The sequence below is a fragment of the Falco naumanni genome, chromosome 5 (genome assembly GCF_017639655.2).
Source record: "Falco naumanni isolate bFalNau1 chromosome 5, bFalNau1.pat, whole genome shotgun sequence".
NCBI classification, from domain to species: domain Eukaryota; kingdom Metazoa; phylum Chordata; class Aves; order Falconiformes; family Falconidae; genus Falco; species Falco naumanni.
The window spans coordinates 61,278,753-61,299,153 of record NC_054058.1 but is presented as its reverse complement, the minus strand read 5'-3'; the positions used below and the strand labels follow the sequence as shown (position 1 = coordinate 61,299,153).

The 20,401-nt window shown below is 38.6% G+C and overlaps 1 protein-coding gene across 4 annotated transcripts in view; it reads right to left on the bottom strand.

The window, feature by feature from the left end:
* SYT1 (synaptotagmin 1) overlaps positions 1 to 20,401 on the bottom strand; it is a 358,533-nt gene that overhangs the window by 76,159 nt on the left and 261,973 nt on the right. For 3 of the 4 annotated variants that reach the window (XM_040596427.1, XM_040596424.1, XM_040596425.1), the window contains 3 exons: positions 19,085 to 19,269; positions 5,341 to 5,463; positions 1,938 to 2,105 (listed from right to left, as the gene is read on the bottom strand). In XM_040596427.1, the coding sequence (XP_040452361.1) occupies positions 1,938 to 2,105; positions 5,341 to 5,463; positions 19,085 to 19,269 (476 nt within the window). The remainder of the gene's footprint in view (positions 1 to 1,937; positions 2,106 to 5,340; positions 5,464 to 19,084; positions 19,270 to 20,401) is intronic. The other variant, XM_040596428.1, reaches the window with a different exon arrangement.

Sequence of the window (20,401 nt, the reverse complement as noted above, 5' to 3'; positions counted from 1 at the left end):
TAACAAGGATGTCCTTAGATCTTGTGAAGCCCTCTCCCTGCTTTCTGCTCATCTGAGAGATACTCAGCCTCTTGGCTTAATGCAGGTGAGACCTTGGTAGAAGGACACGTTATAGGAGTGGGTTTTTTTTGGCACAGACATGCCACTTCTCTAGACACGAACCCTCTTTCCACTTTGGGGCTGAGGAAGAACACCTCCCTTTGCCAGACTGCTGTAGTCCAGCTGGTATTTCTGTTTCCTTTTGGCAGCACAGTGTGGGTATACAATTCAGACAGTCAGAGCCTGACAAACACCTGCAGCCTGGAACAGCACCACGGATGTCTGGGAAACAGAAATGAAAAGGGGACTGACACAGGGAATCACCAAAAGAAGAGAAGGAATGAGGTCCAGGGCTCAACATGCAATACAGCAGAAACATGAGCCATCTCATCCCCATTAGCCCTTCTTTGGGAGGAAGGTGGGCAGCTCACAACTGTGCCCAGAAGGTAACAAAATGGGCCTGGGCTGCCTGGTGGGCAGCTCTGCCAAAGGCAGAGATGGGAAGGATGCCAACAGCAGCTGTGCACCACCTGAACTGGTCACAGAAGTATGGCTCTGCCCAAGTAAACAAGACACTGTGACTAGTTCCCACAGAAGTTATTTATTACAGTTGCAGCACTAGTCAAATGATCACTTGTCTTTGTCAATGTAGTCCCCAGCACAATGATAGTACTTGGCATGCCCTGTTGTTTTTCTCCTGAGTACAGACCACAGGATCCAGGGGATGATCAATACTCCATTGGGATGCACCCAAACACTCTGTAAGGTCTTGCATGGAAAGCAAACTTTCTTCCGGAGCATAGAGAATCTGAATATTAAAGGTGTGACTTAAAACAAGTGGACATTATAACCCAGGAGTGGATGATCTTATTTATAATTTGTGCCTTCATCTTAGATGACAGCATTATTGGTTCTATTTTTACTTTTTTGAGTTGCACAGGAATCTGTAATTTAGAACTCTGTTTTCTTTTAAATGCTCTCTTAGGAAAGCTCAAGAAAAAAATAACTCCACACAAAAGGTTATTTTTATGAACATCTTCAAGGGAAAAAATAAGCTTATATATGCAGTAGTAGTTCTGGCCTCCAGGGATATCTTTCTTGTTGAATGATTACATAGCCTGAGTCTTTCACTGTTCCTGTTTTCAATCTGTAGCTGTCATTATAAGATTGGGCATAGAGAGAAAGGCCTGAAGTAACAGCAGAGGAATGCATATTAGGAGAAGCCCTATGAAACATGCTGTATAGTATCCATTTACTGTATTTAACTGAGGTTTAGGTATGGCTACAGTTTTAGAAAAACGGTATTGATAGATACTGTTGGAACAACTTAAATATTGCAATGTAAGGCTTAGCTACATTTATTTAATTCATATGTTATTAAACCTGAGACATGATTTCTTTTCATATGTAAAGTAGCATGGCAAAGAATTGCTATGACAAATTCTGGCAAGATTAATCTGCCAGGTTGTCCTTCATCCATTTACTTTCCAAGAGTTTCACTTTATTTTTGAGGGGAAAAGAAATGGTATACCAAAAGTCATAAATCAGGTTACAAAGATATTTAAAGAAAATGCTGGTCTAGGGAAATTTACCTGACATTTGTCAAAGTGTCACTATTTTCTGACTTTCCTGTAAGTTTTATCCAGCCATAAAATATGGATAAGATTGTCATACATCAGGATAACTGAAGTGCCTAAAATCAAACTGTGCCTTTTACACCTGCTGAGGCCTGGCCCTATGTTATACCATTTTCACCATAAGTTTGAGTATCATAGGTTTCTACAATATGAAAAGTCACTAAGTTGCAGTTACCAACTAACTAAGACATCTAACTTTATAGCCAAGCATGAGCTACATAGTGGTTGAATAAAGAGGTTTCATCATTATCAAAAACATACCTTGAATGTAAATTGCTCATTGAAAACAGGGTTAAGGGTCTTTCTGTGGACTTTTGTCTCATATTTCTTCTTCTTATCAGGCAACAGGAAAACTTTCACATAGGGATCAGATGTACCACCCATATCCAATGCAGGCAGCTCAGCTGCTTGAATAATCCCAACCAGAAGCTGAAAACAGAGAAAACCAGCAGAATGACATTTCAAATAGATGCTTATAAAAAAACTAACCGAGAAATACACATGCAGACTCTATTTCTGGTCTACAAAAAACCCTATCCCTCCCCCCCACCCCCACCCCCCGCTTCAAGGAAGGCAAATAAAGAAACGCTAGACTTTAGAAAACCAATTATGGCAGATGCAGACTGCACAAAGGCCGTTTTTAAGCAAAAAAGAGGTTTTCAAAGGGCAGCTGATTACAGCTAAATACAGACTTCATCTTTTTAAAGACTGCAATCAAATAACTTTCAATTGCTCTCTCGTCTTGTGCATTATTTTTCTATGCTGGGCACCATGAATAGAAATGACATTATTAAACAATCAAGAATGTCTAATTTTGAGTACAAAATTTGTATTCTAAATCACCAGTATGTAACCTTTCCTCCAACCAAACACAAATCCTCAGGTAGAGCTTTATTGAAAACAAATGGATCTTGCAGTCTTCCTTATATTTAACTTCTCTTGCTATGTTTAGAAATGGGTTTAAGTATTAAACTAAGGACATCATTTTCAAAAAATACCCCATGAAAACTAACCTTTTGTAACTAAATCCTAGTAACAATTTGTAATCTCACCGCAAAACAGAAAAATTAGTTTCTGAAATCTCTTACATACTTTTAAAAATAAGGTTGAAGCACATCTGAAACTTGTAAAAGCCTTGGCCATTTCTTAAGTGTTACAAATGAAGGGTTATGTTATGTTATGTTATGTTATGTTATGTTAGGGTAGGGTAGGGTAGGGTAGGGTAGGGTAGGGTACGGTGTGATCTAGACACCCCAGCCTTTATTAGGCCTCATCAGCATAATAGGGTTGAGAGAAAAAAAAAATCAATCTTGTTTCATAGACACAGAACTAAGGTAAACATTCAAGTGACTCTTCAAGGTCAATCTGGAGACAAGATATTAAGAACAGAATGAAAACTGAGAATATTTTTTCTAAATCAGTGCTTCAGACACAATGCATTTTCTTCCTCATAGATGAATCATTTAAAATTGGAAACAGAAGCTCTTAACAAATGGAATACAGAAAAATATAGTCAGTTTAGGAAAGAAGTTTCTGGCTTCTGAGAGATTCCTCAAAGCTGGACTTCTTTTTGCCGGTTTTAAATTCACAGTATGGCCTACATGCTTTCCCACTACAGGATTCTTAAGCTCCATGAAACATTTTCCTTTAGCCATAAGAAACACTTCTCCTTTTCTGTCTCATTCTCATTCTCTCTTTTTCTGTCTCATTCTTATTCTAGATGCATAACAGTTCATAAATACATGGATAGGCTCAGGATCTACATCAAGTCTTTCGCATCGAAGAGTGAAAAACAAGTCTATGACTTCTAGTTAACAGAGTGGAAAAGCAATTCAATTCCCTTTTAAAACTTCTCTCTCTAAAACTGAGGCATCGTGCTCTGGAGAGTACATCGGTCATCTTGTCTCCATCCTTAACCTTGTGCAATATACTAGCAGATTTTTGGTCTGTAGTTTCACGCCACCTTGCTATACTAACCTAACTGAATCCCTTCTACTCTTTTATATCAATTATCTTCTGACAAATTCCAAGCTGCAGCATGGTTTAGAGCAACAAAATAAAACAGTAATCCGTAACTAAAATAGTAATCCATAACTCAAGTGATTTATTACCTTAATTAAATACTACACACTTTTACAGATTTGTTGCTCTCTCATCCTATTTCCCTTTGTAAAATATAGTTCACAAAAACATCACTTCCTTTAATAAAATTCACACAGAAAGTTTGTTTTCATATTCAAAGGAAACTGAAATCCATTTGTCAGAACACTTTCCCCCTCTAGGTCTTCTGCTTCTGAAGGGTCTAATGCTTCATACTGATTTCAAGAGGGATTAGTGTGACTCATCACATGGCCAGGGAATTTGCTCTGGGAGTTAAGGAAAAGCTCCTTTAAGCAGAGGTTCTTGAAAGGCTTCAGAATTCTTTTTGGCTCTTGCATTGAAAAACAAGCACTGGTAGTCAGAAGGCAGTTGAAAAGACAGGGAAGCACTATGTATTGTGCCAGGCCATTGCTGAGTATAAATACCCTGCTGCTGACACACATTTTTCTCTTAATTTCTCTTTCCCTCTTTGTCTTGTAACGAGCAAGCATACTGCATTCTGTGAACAGCAAGAAATAAAAAATCTGAATGTGGAAATAAATCTCAAGTACAAATGGAGGTCAGTTCAGATGAAGAATAGGAATTAACAGGGATTTAAGTTCAGTAGTCATATCTTTCCCTAAATAGAGAAAAATGATGTGGGTTTGACTGAAGTTGTCAAAAAATGAAATGCAGGATGTGTATTCTTGAGTTCACTGAAAGACAGGCAGTAGAAGTGAAGAAGATGTGTTGGTGTACTTCAGTCCAAAGCACAGTGAGTTTTCATGTAAGGCTGTAAATTGGTACCATTGACAAAAGGGATCCTAACCACAGCAAGAGGCCAAGGAGGGGGATTAAAAATGAGCTAGTTCAGGATGTGGACAGGTCTACATCACATTACAGTGTCTATTCCTACTGAAAACCTGGGCAAGTATGCCAAAGTTTGATCTTACCAGTTTCAGAGTAGGGTACTGAAGGAGTATCAGTCCTTGACTGGAAAGATTCTTCTTGTCCAACTTTCCTGGGTTTTTTTTGGACAAATCTTTTTATTTGAACTTTTGCTCCAAACTAAAATTTTCTTGGTTAGTAGGTGTACTTTCATGGACAGCAACAGAACCTGATGCAGCTAGTTAATAACTTAAAGTGCACACCTGATGTACTTGACAATCTTACCAACTTTCTAAAAGACCCACAATGAATCAACTCACTGTTATGCCCCTCTCTTCTTCCTCCCATCTTTTGTTTGCTTACATTTTAAATGCCTGAAGGCTGAAGCTATCTTTTACTCTCTGCACGCAGACTCCGTAATATGTGTGTTGACATTGATTGGTGACACCTTAATATAAGTTATTAATAACATTAGATAAAACTGTGTCTTCTATTTTGATTAAAGGTGCATTATAAACTCTGTGTAGACTGAATACCAGTTTAGTAGTACCTCTGTCATGAATCTTCAGGCTTCCTTTCTTCCTTTACTCTGTGCAAGCAGTAATGATTTCAGAAATATATACTGTAACGAAATGTATTACTTCATTCTCCCCTTGCACACACAGAAATGAAATGTTACAGGTTGGTTGTTTCAAACCTGATTGTTCTGGAAGTCATAATCCAAAGAATATTGGATTTTCCCTAGCTTCTCCACTTCTTTGGGTTCTTCTTTCTCTTCCCCATCAGTCAGTCCAGTCTCAGCATCATCATCCTTAAGAGCCTAGAAGGAAGGAATGTAATATTCATGAATAAGGCAAACTGTTAAGTACCAGTTTAAAATAGACACTGTCCTCAAATCTATTTTAAAGCCATTAAAAGCAAGCATGACAGCAGAAATCCAAATATGCAGTTTACATACATATTTATACTATTTAGGTTGCCCAGGAAGATGTTATAAATCAGCAAGCAAGCAATGGAAGTAGGAAGAAAGCTTCTTGGACTATTACAAGCAACAATTGTTATAAAACCTGAAAGTAGAAACAAAATATCAACTTGATATAGAATAATTCTTCTGGGCTCACACTGGCTCTTAAAGAGGCACAAGGAGACAAACATGCTATTAAATAAGCAAAGTCATATATTCATTCAACTTAAGAATATCTTGGCAATGTCAAACCTGGTTGTGCATGCTGTGAATTGTTTGCAATTGGCAACACATTTCTGTAGGATTACTATGATAAAGAGCATGTGCTGTGGATGAGTTCTTCCTACATTCATATGCCAAACATTTTTCATGTTTATTTAGAATGAATATGGAAGCAAAGTTTTCACCATGCCATTAGCAAATGCATGTTTCTCCTTTTCCCTCCCTCCCAAGACCAATTTCCTTTTTATTCATTCTCACTATAAAGCTTGGCTGAACCAAACTGATTGCAAGTTGATTTTAGTTTGCTTAGAAAGAAACACAAAAATAAATACAAAACTGCTTACAGCTTTGTCTATTGCATAAAACCTGCTATTTTTTAAGGAAACAGCAGTTATCTTAGATTTTATACGTAATTAAAATGCTAAATGATGTAATTTTTTTTTTTTCTGTACCAGAAAGCAGAAGTATTTGCACTGTGGAACAGGGAATTCATACAATTATTAAACATATGAACCGTAAATATGTAGATCTTATTCCAGCAGATTCTTGCCTAAGTAAGAACTGAAAAGTGGGCAAAATTGATGAGACAAAGAGTGAAAAATTGTGGAAAATGTGAAAAAAAGTTGAGAGCATGAAAACAAGGATTCAATATTGAGCATTCATCCAGAATTGTTATTTGCATGTTCTATTAAATAGTATGCTTATCCGGAAGCCTTATCTGGAAGAAAGTTCCTTCTACACGGAGCTTCAGCTTGCAAAACTAGGCTATTAAGTGCAAGAATAAGATTTGTAAGGTTTGTTTTTTCTTCACATGAGGTCTGAAGAAACCTGCAGTATCTATAAGCAATAGGTTGCAGCTGGAGCTCTCTATCTGAACAGATAGCAAGGCTGGATGGTAGCTATATCCACGGTTGACAGTGGCTGGGGAGGGGACGAACATGAAAACTTTAACATTCTCACTCAGTCACGAACGCCGTGGGGACCACGCAACAGTTCTGTTGGTGCGGTAGGAAGAAAGATTGATTTCTGAAGTAGAAAATGTTATTTTTCAGAAGCCAGATCTAAATTCAAAAGGTCAAACTCAAAACTGTATTAAGCAATTATTTCTCTGCTTTCTGAAATAAGCTAGAAATTCAGCGGGCATAGCTCAACTGAAATCAATGCAACAACATTGATTTAAACAAGCTGTGGAGCTGGGTTTGAGTTAAATATCTGAATGTTAGTGAATGACGGACTTTTTACTAGGAACATAAATTACAGTGCACCTGGATGAGATTGGTGGGAAAGGTCGCTAGTGGATAAGAATCATCTGTGATGTTGGAAGAGTAATACCATTTCAACCAAACCATTTTTATTTGGAAAGGCTGAACTGCCCGAGATGAAAGTTGTTCTGAGACATTTTAGTTGCTGAGCTGCTAGTGAGTTCCCTGGCTGTAGCCCAACATTTTTGTTAGTACAAGTGTGACACTTTAAAACTGACAAGCTCTATGGCAAGGCACAGCCCCTGCAAGACCATACATGGGACTTTCAGGATATGGGGTGATGTGATTACGTCAAACACCTTGTTTTCATTGGTAATAAAAATAAGCTTGAGGTTTTGTGATTGTAGGAAAAAAAAAAAAAAAAGATGTGACTCAATCCAAGTGAAGCAACCACATTTATCTGAGCCTGGAGACAAAAGGAAGCAATAACTCAGAGTGGGATGCTAACTCCAAGACCCACTGCTCTGAATCATCCCAGTACTCCGTAACTGAGGACTCCATGACAGAAGAGTGATAACAGCTCCAGTATATCACCGTTTCTGGGATAAGTACTGGATTTTCTGCTGTTTCATCTACTTTTGACCTAGATTTTGTTTGAGAGGAAATATCTTACCACCAATCCTCAGGGATAAAAGGGAGAGTGTAAAAAGAACTTTATATGCTAATTTCTAGGTATGAGGAATTTGTAACTATTGCGTCAAGGCAATAGTTAAATCTCCATACTGTCTCAGAGAAAATTATATACTCTTCTGCACAGCTGATCAATCCAGGAGATGTCAGAGCTGTGCGTAACTCAATGTGAAAAGGTTCTTACTATGACTACGGAAAATACATTGGGAAGCTAATGTCCCTCTTGCAAGGGAGTTTTGAAGTGCAGGCAGAAAACAGTGCACGGTTGGGAAACTCTTCTCCACAGGTTATGAGAGGATGCCTATTGGAAGGTGAAAGCTCTTTCCCAGGGGAGATGGAAAACATTTGTATGTTACTCACGTCAGCTGAGGAGCTATATGTTTCTTATTGACCTTGACTGAAGCACTTAGAAACACTAAGAATGAGATGGTGTTTGGATTTGGCCAAGGTTGCAGCGTGGAGGGAGAGAAGAAATGACAAATTATTATCTCTACAGCAGTCTGTACATAATAGTTTTTACCGTCAGGAGAGGAATTTGCTTTCAAACTAGAGGTCAATGCTTCACGAAGAAGCTGAGTCAAAGGAAGCACAGAAGTTTCTCCTGTTTGATGCAGCTGCTGAGTTCCAAAGAGGAAGAAGAATTGGATTGCTTCAAAGTACTTGAAACACCCTGTAGGGATTTTCATTTTGTGTTGAGATTCTCTGAAAGATCAATATTTAATGGAATTGTACTGCAAGCCTCAATTTATAGCACACTGTATCACACTATATTGGATCTTACTGTTGTATTGCTACAATCAATTAAAATAAGGAGCTATATTTTATTGGTTTTAGAAACAATAAAATATTTTTAATTATAAGCCAGTTTTTTTCCTCAAGCCTCTTTGGCTGACACAACTGTAATCAGAAAGCCTGGATTTAGATGCAGAGGAATATAGACCTGTCCTTTCCCAATAGTTGTTTTAATTCCATGACATCTTAAATGCTTTTTCTGTGAAATATGCGACACAGAAACTCATTATCACATTGTGCGGGAAATCAGACTTATCTTTTCTAATTTTGGATGATTTTGAATTTCACTCAAGTGGTTTCTTTATGTCTGCATAACATATGCAGAAACACAGAACAAGAAAACCTCTATATCCTCTTACAAGTGTATAAATAATTGAGAAAGGTAGACTTAAATGCAAGCAGGAATATACAAAAAAAGTGTTAATCTAATACAACCTTACAAGGTGATACAACCACATCTAATGAAATCAGTATGCGACAGTGACCTCAACAAAGCCACACAATGCACAACATGTTTTCTTAGACCTGGAAGACAAAATGAACTTTTCAGCAAGCTCTCATTTAATACATATTTGAATGAGCTCTGTATCTAGTTCTAACCAAGGGTGCAGACATAAATCTACATATGGCATTAGGGTTTTCTTTTCTGTGCCATGTTTATTTAATAGTTTTCAAGCTCATCTACTCTGTAGTGGTTACTACAACGAACAGGGGTAAATTACAGCAATCTGGGTTCCACAGTTCAATCTGCTGGTTGTTTCGTCACTTCCATAACACAACTGAGTGGTTTTACAGTCTCCTCTTTTCTTCTGGGTTGTTACAGAAAATGCTTCATTTGCAGTTTTTTTGTAGTTGCATCTTTTGCATTAAAAAAGGGAAGAGAACACAAACCTGCTTGTAATTGCAGTTCTGCAAACTCCACACATTGCAGTGAGTTTTTACACTTAATGGGCTTCCTTCCCCTCTCATTCCCCTCGCTGACAAAAGCCACTTTCCAGTGACGTTGCCTCCTGATATTGCAAACATTCCTCGCTTTCAGCTCAGTTCCACCAAAAGCCCTGCACCCTGCCACTGGGTTTACCCCACTACTATGCACCACAAATGACAAGAGAGATTCTGGGGATTAAACCAGCTTTATGTACACTTTCACTTAATCTCTCCCAAAACTATTTGTAGAAATCAAGAGGGTCTGCAAGGGATTTAGCACAGTTAGTCTGCTGGCTGTCTCGAAATTCCACATGTGCACAAGCTCCAAGAAAGCAAACTGATAGAAGACTCGGGTAACAAAGCTGCTGGGGGAGTAAGCGTACTTCCTTGCCTCCTGTACAGACAGGCAGAGGCCACAATCATGTCTGAGTCACCAGGAGGATGCAAAGACCCATGAAGATGCATTTTGCACTTTAATTCCAGTCTCCGTTATCTTCATGCCTCATGTTAATGACTAGTTCATGCCACAAGCTACTTGAGACTGCAAGCAAAGTGTCTCTCACTGTTATCTGTAAAGAAACATTAACAGAGCTTTTAGGGTTCCTTCCATTCATGGGGTGGCCTATGGTCTCACTTTTAAAGAAATAAGATTACCAGTAAGCAAGAAGCAGAGACATTAGGAAGGAAAACATAACACTGACTGCAGCCTGTAAGTTAATTTGCTGCACAGTGCGTACTGCTGTCCTGAGTTCCATCTCTGCCTGCCCCATCAATCATTCCTTTTGTTCACATGGTGAAGGGGGTATTTTTTTAACGTGTGAATAATGCCCAGTCCTCAGGCTTGTGCAATGCCTGCTGAGCTGAATGGAAGAAAACAATGTGATTTTGTAGCAATAATGTTCTGTGCCATGTCCAACAATGAATTTATCAGAAAGGCAATTTTTCCTCCACACATAGGAATGGCTGCATTTCCACTAATGGTGGTGCACCTCTTATCAATTTCTTTCACATTCAAGAACACCATAATTCTGACCTGGCCAATTTTTATCCCATGGGAAAAGAAAAGCCTTTAAAAATTCCTGGCTGATTCCCTATCAGAAAGCAGAAAAGCCTGCAACTGCACCACATTCTCTATCAGAGTCCCTCAGAAGGAAAGGCAACATTTCATTCATTCAGCATCTGCTTTCTCTCCATGAATTAATTTAAAGAGCATGTTCTGCATGGGTTTCCAGTGGCTGAGCCAGGCTTAGGCCATTGTGAAATGTACTTTGCCATTACTGCTGTAAGAGTGTTGGCCTCACACACCAGCAGCGGGCCACACCGATGCACAGAATGAGCAAGACCCTGCTGTGTTCAGCATGCTATGCCTCGACATTACTTCCTTGCTTGTTTTCCAGGTTTTAAACAGTCTGTTGGGTTATTCAAAAGGCTTTCTTTCTTTAGGAGCTCTGTGACATGAGGTCATCATGTTCACCTTAAGAGCTCACTGAATTGTTTGGGTACTAAAATACCAATTTATTCTGGTGCAACAGTAGAATACAGCAAGTGCTGGAGGTGTTTAATGTAAAAGATGAATATACACATTCAAGCTGGAGCTGTTAAGCCCCCAAATCAACCTGTTTTCTTGGAGTCAGTGTTTGTTTTTTGGAAAAATATACAGCTGATCTCAGCCTGGGAGCCTCTTTTGGAAGTTCACCCTGTGGGTCAAGGTTTTGCTTCGAATGCAGGGCCCAGGTGCATGAACTAAAAGAAGTAAGCACCCTTCCAAGTACACTAGCGTGCTCTGCCCCCGCTTCCCATATGGCAGTGCTTGGTTGCACTAAGCAGCAGGCTGTGAGTAGGAGTCCGCTTTAGGCTGCTTGGCCAGTGCATGCTGCTCAACCAATTGTTCTTCATCCTCCCCAGATGAATGGCAGCGGACCAGATGGAAGCATGCTTTGGGACAGAGCTGGCTCCTCAACATGGGAGGACTGCACAGAGTACCACATTTATTTCTCTTTGAAAAATTTGTCATACTATATAATTAGGACTACATCTACTGAACTGTGAAAATTAACCTAAATATAACCAGACATGATTTATTGGGCGCCACATAGATCTATAGAGAAAAAGTTGGCAAAGACCTGCTCTTTTGACTCCGCTGCTTAGAAAGAGGTAAGGTCACCCTCTGACCATCCTCTAAATGGGACTTTATCAAGTATCCAATATTCTCACGCTTGAGGTTTATGTTGTTATTCATGTTTATTATTCATCATTTTCTAAAGAATAAATGCCTTCGCTTAAAAAGCAAAAAAATTTAAATAAATTAATTATTCCCAGTGGGGTTTGAAATGTATAGCTCATTGATATGAACCGCTGTTCCTGTTGTAGGTTATTCATACCCACTAACTTCAGGTACTCTGTGTAAGAGTTTAGCTCTCCATATAATCAGTGGATATAGGTAAATGTCTCAACAGCGTGATTCAAATCACTTAATTTAGGGAATAATTGAGTACTTCCTAGACACCGTTCATTAGGAACCTGAAGATTCTGGTCTTGAATAAAGAATTCAAAATTTGGTCTGTTAATCAAGAGGACACAAGAAAGAAACGACCTTGACAACAGAAGCTTCCAGTGGCATGACTTTCAGAATAGCAAACAAGACATGTAAGAAAATGGGTCAGAGATGTATATTCATATCATCCTAAGAGTATAAAAGGTTATAATAAAAATGATAATTGAATTATTTTACAGGAGATATATTTTTTAAAAAGGAGAAAAAATAAACTCTGGAAGCACGCAAAGCAAGTGCCTATGTCTTCTTGGGAGTGGCTGAGAGGAAGAGATAGGAATGTAAATATGCCCAGCCTTGTGGCTCACAGCTGTTGCTTCCATATTTTCAGGGTTCTGAAGTCTAATATAAATCTAAGTTACAAAAGAGTTTTGTGGAAAACCCTGCAGAACACACTCTTCTATAGCATTGTATCTTCATAAACATGTTATTTTCACACTTTTCAGGAAGTTTTATGCACCCTGCACAGTTCCATTCTGAGGCAGGTGAAAAAGCAGGACAATTGGTCAAGCCTGAGGTTGATTTAATGTACAAATGGGACCCAGTCAATTTATTTTTACTGCCACAGTATATTTACTGGGCTTGTTTTCTAAGAGACTTGTCCCCATTGTTTCTGACTAATTTTCTACACTGTAATGTCTCTGCAGCACACGCTGGCTTTCTGAGTGTGAATTAGGATGTCTCACTGCATTGTGGAGAAGCCACGGCAAGCATTAATGTCACCATGGGCTGAAGATGCCAAGAAATGGGAATTGGCATGCTGAGACCAAGACAGGTGGCACCGTGGAATAAATACACTCACTATTCTCTAGGCATTCAACTAGGAAAACAAACAAGCACACGAGTAAACACTGCAGAAGAAAAGACGTTGCCAGCAACAGACCTCCTGTCTCTCAAAAAGATCGTCTTGGATTACTTCTGGAAATAGACTTGGGTTCCTTTGAGTGAAATTTAGGCTCTCTGGATGTCAGTGTGGATTTTATTGACTTCATTTTGTCTATCGCCTTTGTGGTGCCAGGTCACCACACACTACTTCGAAATATTTCCGGGTATCTAACATTAAAAAACTTGTTCCTTCAGCATTTTGTCTCCATGAGGGCAAGGGCATTTGCTGTTCAACAGCTGAAATCGTAAGGTGAAATAATCTAAGAAAACCATTATACGTTGAAGTTCAGTTACGTGCAATTGCAGCTCTCAATATCATCTTACTTTATAACACCCCAATGTTTCATTGCTATTTATTAATATTATTACCTAGTACTAATTATCAATTTATTAATATTATTATCTATTGATGAACATTGATCAGAATATTCTGTTCAAGTTAGTACCTAATCCCAATGTAAAAAGAAGGCCTATGTAAAGGGAAACCAAACATACAGAGAAGTCAGGTGGCTGACTGAAGGCCACGGTAAGTCAGTAGCAGAGCCAAAAATATACTCCTCATACTCTAGGGTGTAGTACATATATCTGATCCCAAACCTCCTATTTCACCTAGCAGACGCATTCATTGTAAGCCAAAAATCTTTCACTAGTGACAGTGTTTTATCCTCATGCAACGAGAAAGGACTGAGCTATTAAATCTCCTCCACAAATGCTTTGTGACCTAATAAAATGTTCGGACCACAATAACAACTATTCTCTGAGCAACATGGCTAAATTTTAGTAACTTTTCAGTGCTGCTGTTGATGACTGAAATAATTATGTTTATTCCTTTCCTCAGCCCACAGGCTGAGCTTAAGCAAGAATTTCGCTGTGCCAATGCATTAAATTCAGACCCAATAAATCATCAGCTATTATAGTGTCTCTGGAGCTGGGTGTTTGGGGGCTTTTTTTTTTTTTTCTAAAGAAAAAAATAAATGGGAGCCACCAGGGGCATTAGCAGAGACTGGAAAATTGTAAAGATGAACACTGCAATGATGCTAGTTGTCATTCCGTTGCAACAACAGAAGTCTGGAGTAAGACCACTGAAGAGTTTGCTATGGAGCGCTAAGAATGTAAAGCATGGGCACTGTACCAAGATGATGTGAGAGCTCACAGCAAGTTTCATGAGGTACTGATCATTTTAGCAACACTTAGAAACTAAGACATTAAAAATACGCACTGCTTTTGTCTATTTTTGATATGGTGACATTTATACAAAAAGAAAAGAAAATTAGCGAGGTATTTTTTATGTGCCTACGAATTTTAAACTCGAGCTTTCTAGTACAGTTTGACTTAATATTTTAACTACAGAAAGAGTGACAACCTCTTTTCTTTCACCCTCCTCCAGCCTCCCCCCAAATATATACCCAACCAAAAAAAACCTCAATCAATTTAGTTCAGCCTCTTGATGTGTGTATCAAATCTACTACATACAAATCTCAGCTAAGGAGCCAGAGCTGTCAGAAGACTATATGTATCAGAGCTTTAGACTAGGTGCGTTCAAATAGCAAAATAAACCTACCGCAAGTGACAATCCAGAACAGTCATGAGACACAACATAGACAAGGAGGACATAGAAGGAAGAAATAAAAATTAAAACATCCACACACAAACATTAGTTAAAACCATGGAGAAATGACCTTTTTACCATAGTACATTCATTAACAATTTGCCTCCCCTAGAGTAATTCCAGTCCTCTCAGTGGCCCTTTGTGGAGCTGAGTATACAGCTATAGTATATAGTATATATATAGTATATATATAGTATACAGAGTATACTACTTGAAAAAGTAAGCATTGCCTGCCATGGAAATGGGTTTCAAGACTGAAATCCTAATCTCATTTTCAACTCATGTCCCACTTTACCTCAACTACATTTGCTCATAATCCCTTTTATTTCATAAGAAGTTTCTCATTTTAAGTTCTGTTCAGGAAAGTGAACATTTTGAAGCACAAATAGAATATTTGTGAATATATGTGAAAATAGAGACCAAAATTTTATTCCACTTTCTGTAACGTGTGACTGTTGAGCTGAGTGAGTATGTCAAAAGGATCTTTAAATATGTCAAGCTATATGGCTCTATAATGATTTGGCATGGATGTGCAGGTCAGCGTGCATACATGTATGTCAGAAGTTCTCTTTGACAAACAAAAAAACAGACTAAGATGGAAATTATACTTCCAGAAGCTGATACTTTCAATTTACCAAATGCTACTCCCTTTCAAGTTTTGTGTACCTAGAAAGCTAGGATCCTGCAAGATGCCAAGTGCCTATCAACTGTTATTATGCACTCTCAGCTGAATGCAGAAGGTAATTAGCACTTGCAGGTTCAGGCCTAACAATGACTGAACTAAGCTTTTTGGTTTTTTTAGATATTTGGTACAGTACATTGCCCTTTATAATGGCATTAGATTTACATCTTAATCTTCAATAACTTTTTTTTAATGTTAAAATTTGCTTCTTTAAAGAGCTAAAAGACATTCTTATTATTTGCCTTTCTGTTTTATGCTAGAGCCTCTGAAGTGGTTCAGTTCTCTTGACTGAAATATTCTACATCTAGCATTGCACTGAGTTCAGCTATGTGTATTAAAATTTGCACTTAGAATTCAAGATTAAACTGTTAGAATAAACAATCAGTCATATAGACAAAAAAAAAGACAGAAAAAAATTTCAAGAATTAGGAATTAAGTTGATAAAAGTTGCTGCGTGCCAAGGACTTAAAACATACGCTATCAGACTAGACTGCTAGGTATGAATTTAAGGGGTTAATTTAAGTAGCCTGCTTTTGAAATCCCAGACAGTGAAGCAGAAGCTTGTTTGGAGAGTTGGTGATCCATCCACTTATTAAAGGTCTGACACTGACATGAACTGAGAATTTACCATCCTTAGGTTTAACTGTGCAAAACAAAATATATTAGTTTTAGATCAGGTAATCCCAAAATGTTTGGGCAGAAGTATGTTTAAATTACTATGCAGAATATTTTGAATGCAATGATCTTAAAATACCTATCTGTGCAACATGTCAAAGTATGAGCCCTCTTTGCAGACAAGAGATGCAGGATTCAGAATTTTATCAAATTTTCCAATGAGAAAGATAGAAATGAAACTCAGTATTAATTACATAATGTAATTTTTGCATTTAAAAATATTGATTTTCCAAGAATCCATGGTCATTTATCCAGGTCCTAATGAATATAATCAAAAACACTTAATAATATATTGTAAATACAACACAGGCCTTACATGATATGGAACAAATTCCACATAAATATCAATCAACAAGTTACACATTACTTGCCCTACAACAAAGTATTAGGTTTGTTATCGTTGGTAGAACATAACAAACATTTCAAGGAATTTTCTCACAAGCATAATCAAACAGTTCTTCCAAATTATTTTTGGTTCAATGGGAGTAGTTGGCTAACAGTAGCCCAGGGTAACCCAACAACTGATGATCTGATTTTCCATGCGTTGCTGAGGGGGAAGTATCTCACAATTACTTAATATTAATAGCCCAGAACCAAGTCTATAAATCAAATACAAAGAATCTATGAATGGTAAATCAAAGTGCTTAAAGAAAAAGGGTTTGTTTCACACCCATCATGCAGAGAAAACAAAATCAGCATAAAATCTTTTTCAAGGGAGAACTCAAAATTTCTGCTCTGTTGTTTTTTGAGCTTGGCCTCACTAATCTTTCTATCCTTGGAATAGCTGCATCTACGTTAGTGATCTTCTGTACTGATGATGCTCTTTTGGGGTGTGAATTTGTCTTGTGTTGGTGTCATGCACTCCAATACACCAGTGTGGCACATGAAGCATCTTCTCTCCAGGTGGAACCAAGGCTGAAGCTGTGCACCAGGGCACAATCTGAAGTGCTCCACTTGCAATGTGGATGCAAGGATCTCGAGCTTTGTGTCTGTGCAGGACTGTTAGTTGCAGCAAGGCAATCTGGGATGGCTGTAGAGAAATCTGCTTTGTATTGCCTACTAGCATGTAGACACGTAAGTACACCTAGAATGGGCAACTGGTGTGAACTTCATTCGCTGTAAGCATGGAATGTGTACTTAAGGTCTGAGAACCAAAACAGACTGTCAGATGAAGTCTCACTCTTTCTTTTATCACTCACATAATGACACTGTGTACGTGGCCACTATAAAATGTTGATACATACACTTGAAAGTAATGAATTTTGCCAAGGTTTACTTTGTGTAAAAGTCTATGCACTTGGTGTAGTGTGTAGGCTAGAAAAGTTAACTACTATAATGGATCAACATTTTAGTAGTGGCTACTGCAATTGAGTAGCATGACCAAGAATAAAACAGCTGGATCTTCAGTTATTTTCTTTCCATATTGCCTACTGAGCAAGAACAACAAAAACTGTCCTCTGGTCTGATAATGGAAATTGGAAATAGCTCTGATAGCTCTGTACCTTTGAAATTTACCCATTATTTTCCTCCCCTTATTTGAGCTCCTTTCAGATTCCACTTGTGATCCAGTTGCAGCTAGCCATCAGACTTGTAAGGTTTCCTCATCCACTCCCCCGATTTTGCTCTTCCCCTATCACACCTTACGTGCCTGGAGAAGCATGCTAACCTGTTCCAGGACTCTTAAGACTGGCTGATGAGTCACATTGGTGGCTGCTCCATTACTGTACAGTGGCATCTCACAACTTGTTGTGGACTGCTCCATGGGCCTTATAGCTACTGTGCTCTAGGCTTCTTTTCTTGGATCTTGCTCCCGACAGCTGGCCCTAGTCTTCGGGTTCCCAGCTTTGGCTTGTACTTCTAATCAACCTGCCTTCAGCCCAGCTTTCTTCTACACTAGATCCCAACTTGTGGAAGGAACTGCTCATTCCTGACCATTATCTTCTGTCTTTGGCTGAATAAGTGGTCCTGGACCGCTCTGGCTCAACCTCACTAGGGGTCTTGGGGGCACAGACTTGAACATGCAACCACTTCAGAGTTATTGACTCGTACTGAAGAGGTTTGGCCAAGCAATTCTCTAAATTTCTTCAGCAGTTTCTGTTTGAAAAATAAAGCCCATTGTCTTAGCTTGGGAAATCTGGCAATACAGTGAGGACACATGGATACTTCACATTCATTTCCTCATTTTTCTGCTTATTCCCAACAGTTTGCTCCAGGAAGAACAATACTAAAACCCTGAGTTTTATTTTCTTTCAGGATCATATTTAGGAGAGGTTTAGATTGCACATTAGGAAAAAATTATTCACCAAAAGGGTTGTCAAGCATTAGAATAGGCTGCCCAGGGAAGCAGTTGAGTCATCATCCCTGGAGGTATTTAAAAGACACGTAAACATAGCACTTAAGGACATGGTTTAGTGGTGGACTTGGCAGTGCTAAGTCAACAGTTGGACTCGATCTTAAAGGTGTTTTACAACCTAAATGGTTCTATGATTAGTCGAGCCTATGGCCCTGAGAATTAGGTCCTGCAACCTTCTGCTTCTCTTGCATGAAGCAGATCTGAAGGGCAAGTTTTTCTGCCCTTATGAAAATGATGCTGCTCAAAGGGCATTATGCTAATCTTTTCCTCCACGTTACTCAGTTGACTTACAGCTACAAGTATGCCCTGTTATATTTAATCTCCTCCTCCCTAGTACAAAATGAATTTTCCCGCCATCACTGTGTTGAACATCCCTGTGCTCTTCCTTTTTGCTTGTTTTCCATCATTTCTATGCTTCCTGTTTTTTCTTCTATACTGTTGTTTCTAGCTCTGCTGAACTTTTGCTTTTGTGTAAAAAGAGATTTAGAGTTCAGAGATACTTTGTTTATGATGTATCATCAGAAATAGTGCTAGAAAGATACACAAGCACTGTACTAGGTCTCGGTAAAAATCTTTAAAAAACGGACAGTGAAAATTGCACACATTTGCTTCATTTTTGGGACATCCAAGATACTCTCAATAAACTTGCTCCCTCCAGATGAGTCATTACATGCCTGCACATTTTTTTTAGCAGAGTAAGGAAACTGGCTGACAGCTTCATCAGTGATGCTACACCCAGATTCATCTTTTGTGATACCACTGAGAAGATGCTGCTAATGTTCCCTCTTCACAGAGCCACTACTGAGGCATGAAGCAGAACTTTTTCTAGACACATCAAACAAACCTTCAAAAGCTACTCAAGAGTTCAAGAAAAGGAAAGGTACTTTACCTGGTCTTTCATGGTTTTCCCTAAATCTTTAACATCTTTCATGTTAATAGCATTCTTCCCTCCCTTCTCCTTTCCCTTCTTCTTGTTCTTCTTTTTGAACAAGCACTTCTTACAGAGACAGAAGCAGCAGGTAAGGATTAATAGGACTGCAACTATGGCTATGGCTATTAAGGCCCAAGGTGGCACTGGAAGAGAAAAAGAAACACACACAAAAAGAAGGTGGTAAATTGTTAGTAGGGTTAAATTTAGAAACAAGCACGTTTCTGTCACAGCAAAGTCTTTTTCAATGAAGATGCCTTGCAGAAATACTTGAAATCCTTTCTAAAACACCCTTTCATCATTCAAATATTTCTCCCAGCTGAGCGTTTTCACACACAATGCCAATTTAACACATCTAGTGGAAGGTGTCCCTGCCTATGGCAGGGGTGTTGCAACTAGATGATATTTAAGGTCTCTTCCAACCCAACCCATTCTATGATTCATGTAGTTACCTGCCTGGTGACAAATATCAAACTCACTTGTAGCTATTTTGATTAATCAACCATCTGAAAAAAAATACATCCAAAATATTTACACTGTGCAAATCTGTAAAATGCTCAGCACATTTAGACAATTACTTGCTTCATTCTTTAATCGAATCCCCAACCCACCTGGCATTGTGGATGAATCTGGTAGAACTGACTGGAAATTTCCCTTCTCTGGAACGGCACACGATCCAAGCAGTCAGTTTTAATGAACAGCCCTTCTCCCCTGCCCACTGCTGTACTTGACAGACTCGCAGACTCCTCGCAACAGATGCAGGTCAAGGTCACCAGTAAAGACTGACCAAGGACAAAGGACTGTCCAATCCAAGGACGCCTGCCCTATTTGTCATCATGCCCTAACACCAGCAAAGTTTCAGTACCTAGCTATATTCTCACCTATACTTTCCTATAAAGAAAAGCATATGCTCTTTTTTATTCATTCAGTCCAAGACGCTGCACACAGCCGAAGCATGAATAAATAGCAGAGAACATTTACTATGATAAAATGGTCTTGTTACCAAGATCAGGATTTTTGGGAAAAAGGAATTAAGATGACACTTAAACACAAGAACTCCGGAAGGGAATTATCTTCATACAAATCAGCTTTAATGACCAGTGACCTCCACATTTAACGAGAATACCTGACAAAATTTTAAATCTTGTTAACTGTCATTTTCTAAAAATCTCAAAATCCACTCAGTTTATCAGGTCTGCAAAATACTCTCTCAGTGCATTACCTAAAGGTCTCTAAAACTGAAGACTGAATCAAATTTGACATGTTGACGTCAGTGAA